Source organism: Lutra lutra, chromosome 11 (assembly GCF_902655055.1).
Source record: "Lutra lutra chromosome 11, mLutLut1.2, whole genome shotgun sequence".
NCBI classification, from domain to species: domain Eukaryota; kingdom Metazoa; phylum Chordata; class Mammalia; order Carnivora; family Mustelidae; genus Lutra; species Lutra lutra.
Window position 1 is genome coordinate 38450585 of NC_062288.1, and position 14136 is coordinate 38464720.

General features: G+C 36.4%; 1 protein-coding gene across 1 annotated transcript in view; it reads left to right on the top strand.

Annotated features, from left to right (window-relative positions):
* CASD1 (CAS1 domain containing 1) overlaps window positions 1-14136 on the top strand; it is a 57210-nt gene that overhangs the window by 20038 nt on the left and 23036 nt on the right. The window contains exons 4-9 of the mRNA XM_047695796.1: window positions 3504-3548; window positions 4556-4618; window positions 9557-9601; window positions 10053-10176; window positions 11294-11508; window positions 13338-13760. Of these exons, the coding sequence (XP_047551752.1) occupies window positions 3504-3548; window positions 4556-4618; window positions 9557-9601; window positions 10053-10176; window positions 11294-11508; window positions 13338-13760 (915 nt within the window). The remainder of the gene's footprint in view (window positions 1-3503; window positions 3549-4555; window positions 4619-9556; window positions 9602-10052; window positions 10177-11293; window positions 11509-13337; window positions 13761-14136) is intronic.

Consider the following 14136-nt stretch of genomic DNA (forward strand, 5'->3'; position numbering starts at 1 on the left):
TGATATCCTGTGTCTTCTGATTAGGGTATTGAGCCCATTTACATTCAGGGTAACTACTGAAAGATACGAATTTAGTGCCATTGTATTCCCTATAAGGTGACTGTGTGTGTGTGTGTACTGTATATTGTCTCTGTTCCTTTCTGTTCTATGTTACCTATAGGCTCTCTCTTTGCTTAGAGGACTCCTTTCAGCATTTTTTGTAGGGCTGGTTTGGTGATTGCAAATTATTTTAGATTCTGTTTGTCCTAGAACCTTTTTATCTCTCCTTCTATTTTCAGTGACTGCCTAGCTGGATAGTAGTATTGCATCGTACTTGCCAGGGGCCAGGCTAAGCAATCTGCTCAGGTTTGCTCTCGGTAGCTTTTGTTCCCTGAAGGCTTCCCACACAGCGGTGGAGGATGAGAATGAAGATAGCGGCCTCCCAATCTCCAGCCCCAGAGGAAACGAGAACTCAGGGCCCTGATCCTTAGTGCAACCTTAGAGAAAAGCAGTCAGTCACTCCTATCTCCCTGGTCTCTGGCTGCTGTCCATGCTCACCCAGCCTGTGACCAAGTGTTTCTATCTCTGGTGCACAACCCCGTTTGGAATCTCCAAACCCAGCAGATTCCTGCAGCACACTCCTGTGCCACTCCTCCCAGATGAGGAAGGAGGGGGGCGGTCTTCCTGGATCTGCCACTTGTGGGGTCCCTGCTTGACGAGTAGTGTCACGACTGAGCCACAGATCACAGTTTATGGCAACTCTGAGCTGAGAGCCCACTCCTCGGCTCCGTCTCTGCATCTGGCTTCCTGGCTCTGATCCCTGGGAGCTCTGCGACACTTAGGCACCGCAGTCTTTCTGGGACACTGAGGACGTGAGACCATACTTTCCCCACAAGGTTTCCATCCCCAGCTTAGCCACTAGAGTGACATCCCTCACTGGAGCAGACTTCTAAAAGTTCTACTTTTGTGCTCCACTGCTCTATCACTTGCTGGGAGCCAGCTGACTGGAGACTCCCTTCCCCACAGTCTGTCTTCCCATATAGCACCTCAGATCCACTTCTCCACATGTCCTACCTTCCAGAAAGTGGTTGCTTTTCCGTTCATAGAATTGCTGCTCTTCTTTTCTTTGATCTCCTGTTGAGTTTGTAGGTGTTCAGAATAGTTTGATAACTATCTGGTTGAAAATTGGGACCAGATGAAATTTAGGTCTCCTACTCCTCCACCATCTTGCTTGCCCTCCACTCAATGTAGGAAGGTTTTAAAAGGCCAGGAGTTGCTCTAGATTATAAAAGATTAAAGAGACATGATAACTAAATACCTTATTTTAATTGAATTCTAGATTAAAATAGAAGAGTGGTAGAAAGGACATTATTGTGAAATTAGGGAAATTTGAACGTGGACCATATATTAATATTTTATCAATGTCAAGTTTCTTAGGTGGGATTATAGTATTGTGGTTATATAAGAGAATATTTATGTTCTTAGGAAATGCATGCTTTATGTATTTAAAGGTGAAATGCTGGGGCACCTGGGTGGCTCAGTGGGTTAAAGCCTCTGCCTTCGGCTCAGGTCATGATCCCAGGGTCCTGGGATGGAACCCCGCATCAGGCTCTCTGCTCAGCAGGGAGCCTGCTTCCCTTCCTCTCTCTCTTTCTCTGCCTGCCTCTCTGCCTACTTGTGATTTCTGTCTGTCAAATAAATAAAAATGAAAATTTAAAAAAAAAATTTTAAAGGTGAAATGCTATGTCTGTAGTTTACTTTCATATGGTTCAGTAAGAGAAAAGTAATGTATATGTCTGTGCAGAGAAAGACAAAAAACCTAGTACAGAAAATGTGAACAGTTAATAAAGGGTGGTTGGGGTGCTCATTATAATTTTGTCACTTTTGCTCTCAGTTTGACATTTTTAAGTTTGACATTTTTCAAAATTAAAAGTTGGAGAGCAAGCCAGTTACATGAAACAATATATCACTTAAGGATGTATATCCATGTGACAAAACAATATGATAAAAGAGAAAGCAAAATATATATAAAATTCAAAGTAGTCGTTCCCTTGGGTGAAACAAGGAATTAAAAGGAGAGGTTCATGTAGATCACTCTGTGTTGGTAATGCTCTGATTTGTGCCATGGGCTCATGAGTGCTTATTTGTTTACTGTGCTTTGTGATTACATTTGTGACACATTCTTTTGTATATATCAAATGTTCCATTAAAATGGTAAAGGAAAAAAGAGAGAGATTGAGTTGAATTAACTGAGCTATGCAAAAGGAGGAAAAAGAAAGTTCATGACATATTAGTTCTCTGAAGAAAAACCTCAACAAGGTTGGAATGGGATAGTAGGAGGAAAACACACGTGTGATTTTGTCTGACCCCGTATTTCTAAGATATATGGGACCAAGGAACCTCTTTCATAGAACACACCTTAAAGTGTCATTGGTCCCAAGAGTCCTTTTGGGAAATGATGCTTGAATTTTAAATGTTAGCCTGCAGATGAAAGCAAGCTTTAGTTCACAGAGATATAAATATAAATCCTATTTGTCTGCTTAAATTAATGAAAACATTTCAACCTTAGTTTTAGGAAGAGAATTGGCTTCTTTATTTTATCACCTCTACCCCACCCCACCCCACCCCACCCAGGATTTTTAACTCTGAAAGGATTTCTTTTCTTTCTATGGAACAGCTTGGTTATAAGAAGGTGTCTCCAAACCTTATTTTTTTTCTTCAATTGGACCACTTAACGTCCAGTCTTCAACTGGAAACCCAAAATAACCTAGAGTCCTAGATGTGTACTTCTGTTCAGACAGAGCTGGTACTATTACACTGGTGAGAACAGACTAGTTGTTGCTGCAGCAACAAACCACTCTACAGTCTTAAATGCTTTTCTCACTTAGTGCTAAATGTGGTAGGTGGGCTGGCAACAGGCTTTGCTCTATATCCTCAATCAGGGATGCCTGCTTGTTGGAATTTGTACTTTCTTCTAGTTTTACCATTTGAAACATTCTGCCTCTGCAGTCTCAGCATTAGGTTAAGCCAGAGACTAGAGAATTGCCCTGGGAAGTGGAAAGCGACCCACATCACATCCAAGCACATAACATTGGCCAGAACTAGTCATGTGGCTCTTTCTAACAGGGGTCAGGGCTGGGGATGGGGTTCGGGGACTGAGATGGGACTCAGGAAATGCAGAGGAGCAAACCATCCCTGCCATAGATAATAATACTAGGACTAAACTGGAATGTGGCATCCTTGGCAGAAAGGTAATTTATGTAGGCATGTTTACATATTTGTTTTCTTATTCGTAGTTGAGGTTTTATCTTTGAATTATATCTTAAGTGTTAAAAATCACATAGAAACAATGTGGTATCACTTATTTTTTGGTATTCTATGCAGATCTTTTTCCCTTCAGGTTGAATATAGTTAATTGAGATGTGGTGCATAAATTATAAAAGCAGCTAAAGGGAGAATTATTGACATAAAACTAATTTATACATGAATATTTATTTCTCTGTTCTGTGTTTTTTTAATGACAGCATGGAAACATTCCTTTTGAAGACAAGATTGCAGCAGTTAAAGTAGTAAGTTCATGTAATAGTAAGCTAAATGTTGTGTGGAAACTATTCATTGGTTAATTTATTTGTAGATCAGCTAATGCTTTGTGTATACTAAATTTATTTCAATGTATTTAGAGTAGATAAGAATAGCTAAAATGATTGAATAAATGGATGCACTGTTTTATATAATAAAATGGAAAATTTGGTCTCTCAGATTTTTTTTTAATCCAGAAAAAAAAATAATCTTGTATGTTAATTTGAAACAGTAGGTGTTCAGGATTAATACCAGTAAAAGAATATATATGGATTTTCTGAATTTCTAGTTGCAGTGACTTCTAGGTACTGAGAATGCAGTGGGGATCAAGACAAAGATGTCCAAACCTAATAGATTTTGCAAATCATTATAGTTCTCTACACGCATTAAATGTGGAATAAGGTGGTAAAAAGGAAAAAGTGGGACATTGGGAATGTACAAAACAAGGAATTAAAAAGTTTCTCCCTTGAGAAAGAGATGTTTTAACTGAAGCTTCAAGGATCCGTAGGAGCAAGTCAGGCTCAGTGGAAGAGTTTTATGAGCATCGTGGACAGAACAGTACGTGCAAAGTCCTGGAGAAAAAGAAGCACAAAGAGCATCCTAGGAGCTGAAGGAGAACCAAAAGGGTACTTAGTGTGAGGGGGAGAGTGGCAGGAGAACAGGTAGAATGTCTTGGTAGAGGCCAGATCCTGCGCCTCCTTAGCAGTTTTAAGGACTTTGGAATTTATTCTGAGGGCCATTGAAAGTCCTTGAATATTTAAGCAAGAATGTGGCAAGATCAGATTTAGATTTTGAAAAGATTACTACGGAGAGTAATTCAGAGGAAAGCAGAAGTGGATACAAAAAAATGTCATGAGACATTGGGAAAGTGAGGGGAGTGAAGGTGTTGTGGACCTGTGGTGGTGTACATTTTACCCTGTAAGACCTGTGCGTGTTTATTTTGAATAGAGGATATAAGCTTCTTTAACTTTTTCTTTTCTCATGTTTCTTTTTTTAGGATTTTCTGTGGCACCCAGAAGTTAATGGTTCTATGAAACAGTGTATCAAAGTGTGGACTGAGGTGTGTATTTGAAAATACAGGCCTTTCTGGTTTTAAGCAACCAAATTTTAAAAGCTCATGAACATGCATTGTTTTGCTCCCCCTTACTCACCTGTCCCACTCTTTTGTACTTTATGCCAACTTTTTTTTTTTTAAGATTTTATTTATATATTAGAGAGAGAAAGAGAGCACAAGCAGAGGGAGCAGCAGGCAGTGGGAGAAGCAGGCTTCCCCACTGAGCAAGGAGCCTGATGTGGGACTAGACTCCAGGACCCTGGGATCATGAGCTGAGCTGAAGGCAGATGCTTAACCAGCTGAGCCACCCAGGCGTCCCTATGCCGATTTCTTAGTAGCAACTGAATTGTGCTGGATTGATCCTGTCACTTTACTGAGAGGAGGGAGTTTTGATCCAAGACTTCTGCTGCCGCCACTCTGACCCTACAGCCGTTATGCTTATGCCACACTTTCCAGACAGAATCTTCTGTTACTGCTGTAGCTCAGTTCATTCAAACCCAGGGCCTCTTCCCAGCATAACATACATTCTTTTGAGTGTTTTCCCACTTTCTTCTTGACTCATGCCCACGTTCTTTAGGAACCTATTTTTTGTTAAACAGCCTGTTTTCTTCCCTTTTGTCATTACACTTGTGACCCAGGAGTTGAGCCTAGCATATTTTGGCTCATAATGTTCAGAGATAAATTAGATATAAGGACAAACATGCTATTAACCTCGAAAACCCGTAAGTCCTCACAAGTCCACTCTTGAATCTCCATAGTAGTCTCCATGTAGCTCTGGGGCTGCCCTCTAATTAAACCTGTATTCTTTCCCATGCGTGTTTGCATTCAGGATAGATAAAGCAATATTCAATTTTGTTGACCTTGTTTTGCTTAATTACTTCTGCTGCAATGGTATTTTTCTTCTTTTCACATTACATGTTTAGTACGGCAGCCACTTCATACACTGAACAAGGTTTTGTAGTCAACATTTCTAACTTTGTGTCTTTGACAAAATGTGTTTAAGTTTTCAAAAAACAAAACATGCAAACAACTTCTAGAATTCAATTTTCTGATAAATTGCAGCCTCACATAATTGTATTTTGTTTTTGTTGATACATTTATTGCACAAGTATAGAATAATGTTACGTGTATATTTCAAATGATTTAAACATGTTTTATATCTGTACTGGACCTAAAGTGTAGCCATTAAAGTAGTAGAAATTCACAGTTAAATAAATATCAGCGTGGTATAATGTATAAGTCCTGCAAAATAACAGAAGATGTTTGTAATTTACTAACGTAGAGATACATTGCGTATCCAGATTTTCAGTTCTTATAATTTGCTAAAACTAGATTTTTGGAACATTAACTTCTCTTGTAAAACTCCATGTGACTATTGGGGGAAAGGAAAGATTCAGCTTATTTAGGGAGATGGCAGTGTCTTTACCTAAGATTGATTAGTTGATTGATTTCATTTGTTTAAAGAGTATGTATGCATGCATGTATTAATGTATTTATTTTGGCAGTTTTCGTAGTAAGCTGCTAGATCCTAAGAATACAGCGATCCATATTTTTATGATTTATGTAGTATTGGTAGCTTTATACTGGGTATTACGAGTGTGGCTAGAAATTAGCCTCTTGTCTCCGCCCTCAAAGAATTTGCAGTATCTAGTAGATAGTCACTTTGTGATGAATAAGAATAAGGTAATATGAAGAGTAACTACAGAATTGAGCACAAAGGACCATGAAAGCACCATGGATAGAGGCACTGAGTATGCGGGTTGGTTAGATATAGGTGATGGTTTAAGAAAGCTTTACAGAGAAGATAATATTTCCAGAAGAACTGTGGGGCCAGAAAGCTACACTTATTAACTAAAATAGGGTTATTGAAGCCTACAGGCATAAAAGCAAAGTTGAATTTAGACAACTTTACTATGATTCAACAGATATTTATTAATCACCAGCCATTATCTAGGTACTGGGCTAAAAACTGCTGATACCTTGGTTAACATAATAGAGTTCCTTTCCTCAAAGAGCTTCCAGATGAGTGGCAGATAGAGTTAATTAAGAAAGTGATGTGACAAGTACCAGAATAGGGGAAAAATAGGGTGTAGGACAATTACAGAGAATAGGCACTAACTGTAAGTTTTCAAAACTGGTTTTCAGATAAAGTGATCTTCAGGGTAAGGGTCCAGGGTTGCCTGCGTGATTCAGTCGGTTAAGTGTCTGCCTTCGGTTCAGGTCGTAATCACAGGGTCCTGGGATTGTGCCCCACATCAGGCTCCCTGCTTAGGAGGGAACTTGCTTCTCCCTCTCACTATGCCTACCACTCCACTTGCTTATGTGCTCTCTCTCTCTCTCTCTCATAAATAAAATCTTTAAAAGGGGGGGTGAGGGTAAGGGCCTGGTGTGATAAAGGAGGGTTGTTTCATGCATAGGAAATAGTATATCCAAAGATACTGAAGATAGAGTGTAGCCTATTCAGGGAATCTTTTTTTTTTTTTTTTTAATTTATTTATTTGAGAGAGAGAGAGCACAAGCAGGGGAGAGAGGGAGAAGCAGGCTCCCCGGTAAGCAGGGAGCCTGGCACGTGGCTCGATCCCAGGACTTTGGGATCATGACCTGAGCCAAGGCAGGGGCCCAACTGACTGAGCCACCCAGGTGCCCCACCTATTCAGAGAACCTTACCAGCAGTTTTAATCTGGCTGGAGCTTGAATTCAAAGTGCTCCTTTTATTATGTTTGGTTTTGGCTATTAATTTCATGTACCTCCTCTGGAGTGAGAGTTGATAAGAAATGAGGTATGCAGATATTAGTTCATGAATAATATCCTAAGCTCTCTTTGGTGTGGTATAGATTCACTTTATCCATCTATCAATTTTTGATTACTTTAAATACTTCATGGTATATTTACTAAAAATAAGGATATTGGATTGAATTTTTTTTTAGCATAATGGAGAACCTCTGAAAGATTTAAACAAGAAAATGATGGCATATAGTGGGGCAGTTGTGGGAAAATTAGGCTCACCTGTGAAAAAAACAACAATTTAGATTTAATACGCTAAGTGGGTGATAGTCATTAAAAAGTCTGAGCTACTCAGGTGGATTTGGAGAATCTGTGTACAGTGTGAGGTGATATTTGAAATTACTTGAATAGAAGACATTGAATAGGCAGCGAGTTTAGAGACTAAAGAAGAGGGCTTATGATGGGTGATCAGAAACTTGTGAGAAGGGGCAGTAAAGGGAGTAAGAGGAAAAGCAGAGGAATAATTGTAACACACAGGGGAGGAAAGAGTTTTAAAAAGTGGACAGTCAGAAGTGTCACTTAAGGAACTAGAGGGTAGAATAAAGCTAACAGAATGTGGCAATCCATAGTTCCTTAGTGGGAAGGTCAAGCCCCAAATCAGAACATGACCAATTAAGAAATAAATGAGAGATAAAAGAAATTATCATAGCGAGGGCAAAATGCTCTTTTGTGTAATCTGTTGGTTAAAGGTGTGAGGGGGGAAGGATTTGAGAAGGAGGCAGGGTTGAAGGAACAGGTTTTTGAGGATAAAGATGAGTTAGCATTTTATAGATGGGGGAATGAAAGAGACTAGAGAATGAAGACAAGATTGATGAAAGTTGGACATGGATCATTCATGGGTATAGCCCTGTGTGTAAAGAGGGGGACTATAGAAACACAGAATAAGGAGTAGCCATGAGGAGGAATAGGGAGATATTTCTTGATTCTGTTGTCCAAGAAGATGGGCTGGTGAGGTTATAAGAATGGAGGAAAGATGGCTAGAGCACACAATCCAGATGAATTCTGTTTTTTCTAGGAAGTTTGAGAATTGAATTTTATATTAAAAGTGAGAAGGAAGGCAAGAGGGACCTGTAGAAGGGAAATAAGATTTGGGATAACCAGTGTGAGGAACGAGAAAGGGAGCCATATAGAGCTAAAGGAAAAGTTCCACTAAAATAACAGTGTAAAGTGAAGCACACTAGACTGAAATAAGAATATCTATGAAGGAAGTTTTGTTACTGTTTCTCCACTTTCATAGTCTTCTACACCAGCATGTATTACCTTTATAAAGAGACAATACCTGTTGTTTTTATTTTATGGATGAGTCAGATTTTTTTTCTAATTAAATGTCTTGCTTATTTTTAATTGTTCCTTGTGCACATGATTATAATATCAGGTCTTTGATGTTGTGGAAAGTACACTTCAGGAGTCACAAGACCTAAGTTTTGGCTTTGTCCCTACCAGGCCTCAGCAATACCCTATAAACTTTTCTAGTCTGTATGCTTAATTTTATAAGATATGTGTTTCTTCTTCCCTATGTCACAAGTGGCAAGGGTCTATATTAAAATGAGCTAATTTAAGGTAACTTAATAAATTACTAAGTACTATATAATTGGTAGTATTAGTAATACGACAATTTGTATTTGGTGAGGATTTCTACCAAATTTCTCCCTATACGGGGTTGTTTTTTTTTTTTTGCACATTGTGATCTATGATAATTAGCAGTTTATTTTGTTAAATACATATTGGATTTATTTTTCTCAAAGATGACATTTCTTGTATCTTAATTAACATTTACACCATGTACCCTATAGCTTCCATGAATATTTTTTCAATTTGCTGCCATAATATTACTAGAGCTTTACTCTGTAACAGTTTACTCAGAATTCAGAGTAATATTAGGACACATTAGATTTTAGTGATGTGTTTTGTTTTTTTTTAAGCACATCAAAGAATTAAACGTATCAGCTTCATGCCATTCTGTTAACCACATAACCATATAAAGGCTTTAGGCATTGGATGTTGCATCTTGTTATATAACAAGAATACAGTAAGGAACTCTAGAAAATTAAAATGCATTTGGAAGAAAAAACTTAAATTTAAGGCAAAAAGTAAGTGATGTTACTTGTATTAATTCCCTTAACTGGATAGAACACTATTATAAAGATTTTCTTTCCTTAGGATTCTGTTGCAAAGCCCCATGTGATTGTAGCAGGAGCTGCCACAGTAAGTTGTTATCTATATTCTTACATAATGATTTTTGTTTCATACTTAAGGACATGCTAAGAAAAAGTTAATTTATGTTAAATAGAATTCTTGATTGTACTTATATTTCAGTTCCCATTTCTATTATGATTAGTGAGGTTGATGAATTTTCATGAAAAAAAATCTGAGTGAACTTCGTAAACTTGGTGTTAAAAGTCAATATTATTTTATACCTGAAAATACATTCTTCTTGAATGTTATACATTGTCTAATTTTATATTATCTTTTTCTAATTGCCTTCATAGAATTCATGAAATAATTTGACCAAACTTTAGTCTAATGTTGAATAAAAGTGGGAATTTTCTTGAATAAAAGTGGGAATTTTCTTAAAATAATAACTTCTGTTACAATAGAGTAAATTACAATTTTTCTATGATAAATACTGAACTAATGCTTAATTTTTACTTCTTAGTGGTCTATCAAGATTCACAATGGTAGCAATGAAGCGCTTTCCCAATATAAAATGAACATTACCTCCATAGCACCACTTTTAGAAAAACTGGCAAAGACTAGTGATGTTTATTGGGTCTTACAAGGTAAGGAATGAGTAATGAACAAATGTCATTTTGTATATATTTTGAGGCATGGATTTTTATTGTCTCATGTTTCAAGAGGCAAAATTACCCTTTCGTGAGAATAAATCTTGAAGTAAGGTTTGTAAAATTAGAATAATTTGAATTATTTGCTTTCCTTTTTGAACTTAAGGAACAGACAGACAAATATAATAAATAAAAATAAATAATAAATAAACAAAAATATCCTCCAGGGAGCCTCCACATACAAAATGGCTGTAGAGTATAACAAAGAGAATAAGTTCTCAAAGGCAAATGAGATGTTTAGCTCTGATTTCATTTCTTACAGAGTATATTTATTATAATTGGGAAATATAGAAAAAATTATTAAGTCTCTTTCATAATATTAAACTCACTGGAAGTAAATGTATTTTGGAATTGACAAAATATATTTAAATCATACCATCTAGTTTATACTTGGTAATGAAATTCTTTAAGAGAACGTTGACATTAGTTCAAGTCATTTCGGGAGTTTATTGAATGTCCATTATTTAATGCGTAGCATAATATGAAATTGCCTTTGATATTTTAGCAGTTCAACCTGCTTGTCAGAAATTCTTATGATTATTTCCAAATTGAATGTCAAGTTGAGTGGAACAACAAGGGTGGCAATAGTCTGTTCTGCAATCTATATTATTGATAGACTCATTGTTAACCTTTCTCTTACTAAAATGAGAAAAAATTATTTATGATAAGTGATAAGGACCTTGGTCCTCAATAATATTACTTCCTAATTGTGTCAACAAAGCAGTGACAGGAGAAAAAAAAAGATTGACTGCTACTCTTAAGTAGAGAGTCTTCCCCAATCCAGTTTTAAATTCCCATTGCCCAGTAGAACTCAGCATCCCCAAATTTTAAACTCTTAAGACACGCTAGAACATAAAAATGTTTCCTGAAAACTATGTACATAAGAGAGAAAAGGGATAAAACTTCTTTAAATTTGAAGGAGCTATTGATTGATTGAAAGCATCTAAACTTTAACAACAAAATATGAAATGCAGTCAACTAACTTGCATGATCACAATTTCTACCAAGAGGGATTTTTAAAATGTGTTTTTAAAAACATGTGTTTCATGTGCAGATCCTGTTTATGAAGATCTATTAAGTGAAAATAGGAAAATGATCACTAATGAGAAGATAGATGCCTACAATGAAGCTGCAGTCAGTATTTTGAATAGTAGCACCAGAAATTCTAAATCAAATGTTAAGATGTTTAGTGTTTCCAAATTAATTGCTCAAGAAACCATCATGGAATCATTGGATGGCTTACATCTCCCTGAATCAAGCAGAGAAACTGTAAGAATTCTTGTATCTGTCAGAAAATCGAGACTGTGATAGCTAATCGGTTATAGCCATACATCACTATAATATGGTAACAAATAATTTATTTTATTGCAATCTTAATTACTTCTAGTTATTCTGTCTAAACATATATCTACACATAATTTTGCTCTCCATTACCTCGCTGAATATATTAGTGAGAGTTTTAGTAAAAAGGGGAAGTTGGGACGCCTGGGTGGCTCAGTTGGTTGGACGACTGCCTTCGGCTCAGGTCATGATCCTGGAGTCCCGGGATCGAGTCCCGCATCGGGCTCCGGCTCCGCGGGGAGTCCGCTTCTCTCTCTGACCTTCTCCTCGCTCATGCTCTCTCTCACTGTCTCTCTCTCAAATAAATAAATAAAATCTTTAAAAAAAAAAAAGGGGGAAGTAGTTATGCAAGGGAGGAAATGAAGCTTCATTTATTGAGTGTTAGTCACTCTTAATATACCTTATCTCCTAAGAAGCTTATAAGTTCTCAGCATGCTCATGTTTAAAAACTATTACTTTATGTTCTCTTTGCCTTAAACCTTGAATTTATAAGATTAAGCTTCTATGAAGAGCACATTTTAAAAATATGTAGAATCATTTTTATTATTTCCTTATAATTCTTAAACCCTAAGTATTATCCAAGGTACATAGTAGTTACTGAACAAATCCAGATTGACAGATCGAAGGGGATTTTAGGTTAAATAAGAAAGAGAACAGCATAATTGTAAATTTTCACACAAAGTACAACAGATATTATTTAGTTACTGTTTTCTTATAAAGCAGAATCTTTTCTGAGGATCACATAACCCTGAGTGATTCAATAAAAGGCAATGATTCTGTTCCTGTCTTACAGAAAAATGTGTTTTTGCATATACAGCCGCTGGGTTCTCCGTATACTTTAAAGGGGTTTTGTGGACCCCCTGGAACTGATTAAGAACCTTAGGTTGGAGTTTGTAGGCTAGTATCTTCAAGAGTGCCAGGTATAGAACTTCCTGAAGTCACAGGGCTAAAAGAATGAGTTTTCTAAATAGTTGAGTCTTTTTGAATGCTTAGGCTTAAAAAATATAATTATTTTAAGTTACAAAATTGCCTAAAGTATAAAATTTTTATGAAACTAGATATGACTGAACTTCAACTTGGCAGAATATTGGCAGCTTGTCTAGAAGATTTTTATTATAATGATATCACGTTGAAGATTCCACATTTTATTTAACATTAGAAATCTTAAAACATTAGCATCCTAAGTGTTCCATGAACTGTAAACCAAATGAAAAGCAAATTACAAATATTGTTAGCTAGGAATAAGTGATTTTTTTGGTGCCAGTAATTTTATATCTTTTTTTTACATCTAAAGACTGGGACTGTATCTTAAGTATCCTGGTATCTTCCATATTAAAAGTCTGCTAATTAAAATTCTTTGGACTTTGATATCTGTCAGTATTTTTTTCACTGAAGGTCATGGCCCATTAACTGCCATGAAATGGCTCTTTCTTTTTTTTAAAAGAATAGAATAGGAAAATGTCAGTATGCATTCCAAATAGTAAGGAGAGGTATTATTTCTTATCTATGTGTTCTGGGTCACATTATAAAATGAATCTTCATTTTGGATCCTAGTCCAAGAAGTTAGAAAAACCCTGAACTGGCTATTATAGCTTGAAGGAATACCATTATTAGCATGAGTGTTTGGGAAATGGTAGCAAAAAGTACAAAGGCATTTTGGTTTCAGTGCTGAAAAGTCAGTAGTATTCATAAGAGAAAATCTAATGTGAGATATATTACTGACAAGATAATAACCAAATAACTTGATTTGTTCACAGAGTGCAATGATCCTTATGAACGTGTATTGCAATAAGATTTTGAAGCCTGTAGATGGTTCCTGTTGTCAACCTCGGCCTCCTCTTACTCTCATACAGAAGCTAGCTGCTTGTTTTTTCACTTTATCTATTATCGGATATTTAATTTTTTATATAATCCATCGTAATGCTCACCGGAAGAATAAGCCATGTACTGATTTGGAAAGTGGAGAGGAAAAGAAAAATATTATCAATACCCCTGTGTCTCCGTTAGAAATACTTTTACAGTCTTTCTGCAAACTTGGCCTGATAATGGCTTACTTCTATATGTGTGACCGTGCAAATCTATTTATGAAGGAAAACAAATTTTATACACATTCAACTTTCTTTATTCCAATTATCTACATCCTGGTTTTGGGAGTATTTTACAATGAAAATACTAAGGAGGTAAGAGTCATTTTCTTTTTAGCTAATGTTATCTTTTTTATCTCATTATAAACTCCGAATTAAATAAATAGTATCATTTATCATGCCAGAATATTCTAGCATGTATATAGAAGACAAAGGGATAATGTAGTTGTAGTTTGCCTGGTGGACTCTTAACAGTTGCATTTTTGAAACAGTTCGGAGAAAGTTCAAAAACTCCCAAGAAGATTGTTGAAAAGTCGGTAAATAATGATCTGTGAAAAAGATGTCATAACTTAGTGTTATTTTGCCTGTTTGGGGATGGAGAAAGTGGAGGTGCTCCCAATTTTATAATGGTCTGCAAACATGAGATACTGTCATGAAAAAAATGTAACTGAAAAATATAATTAGCATGGGG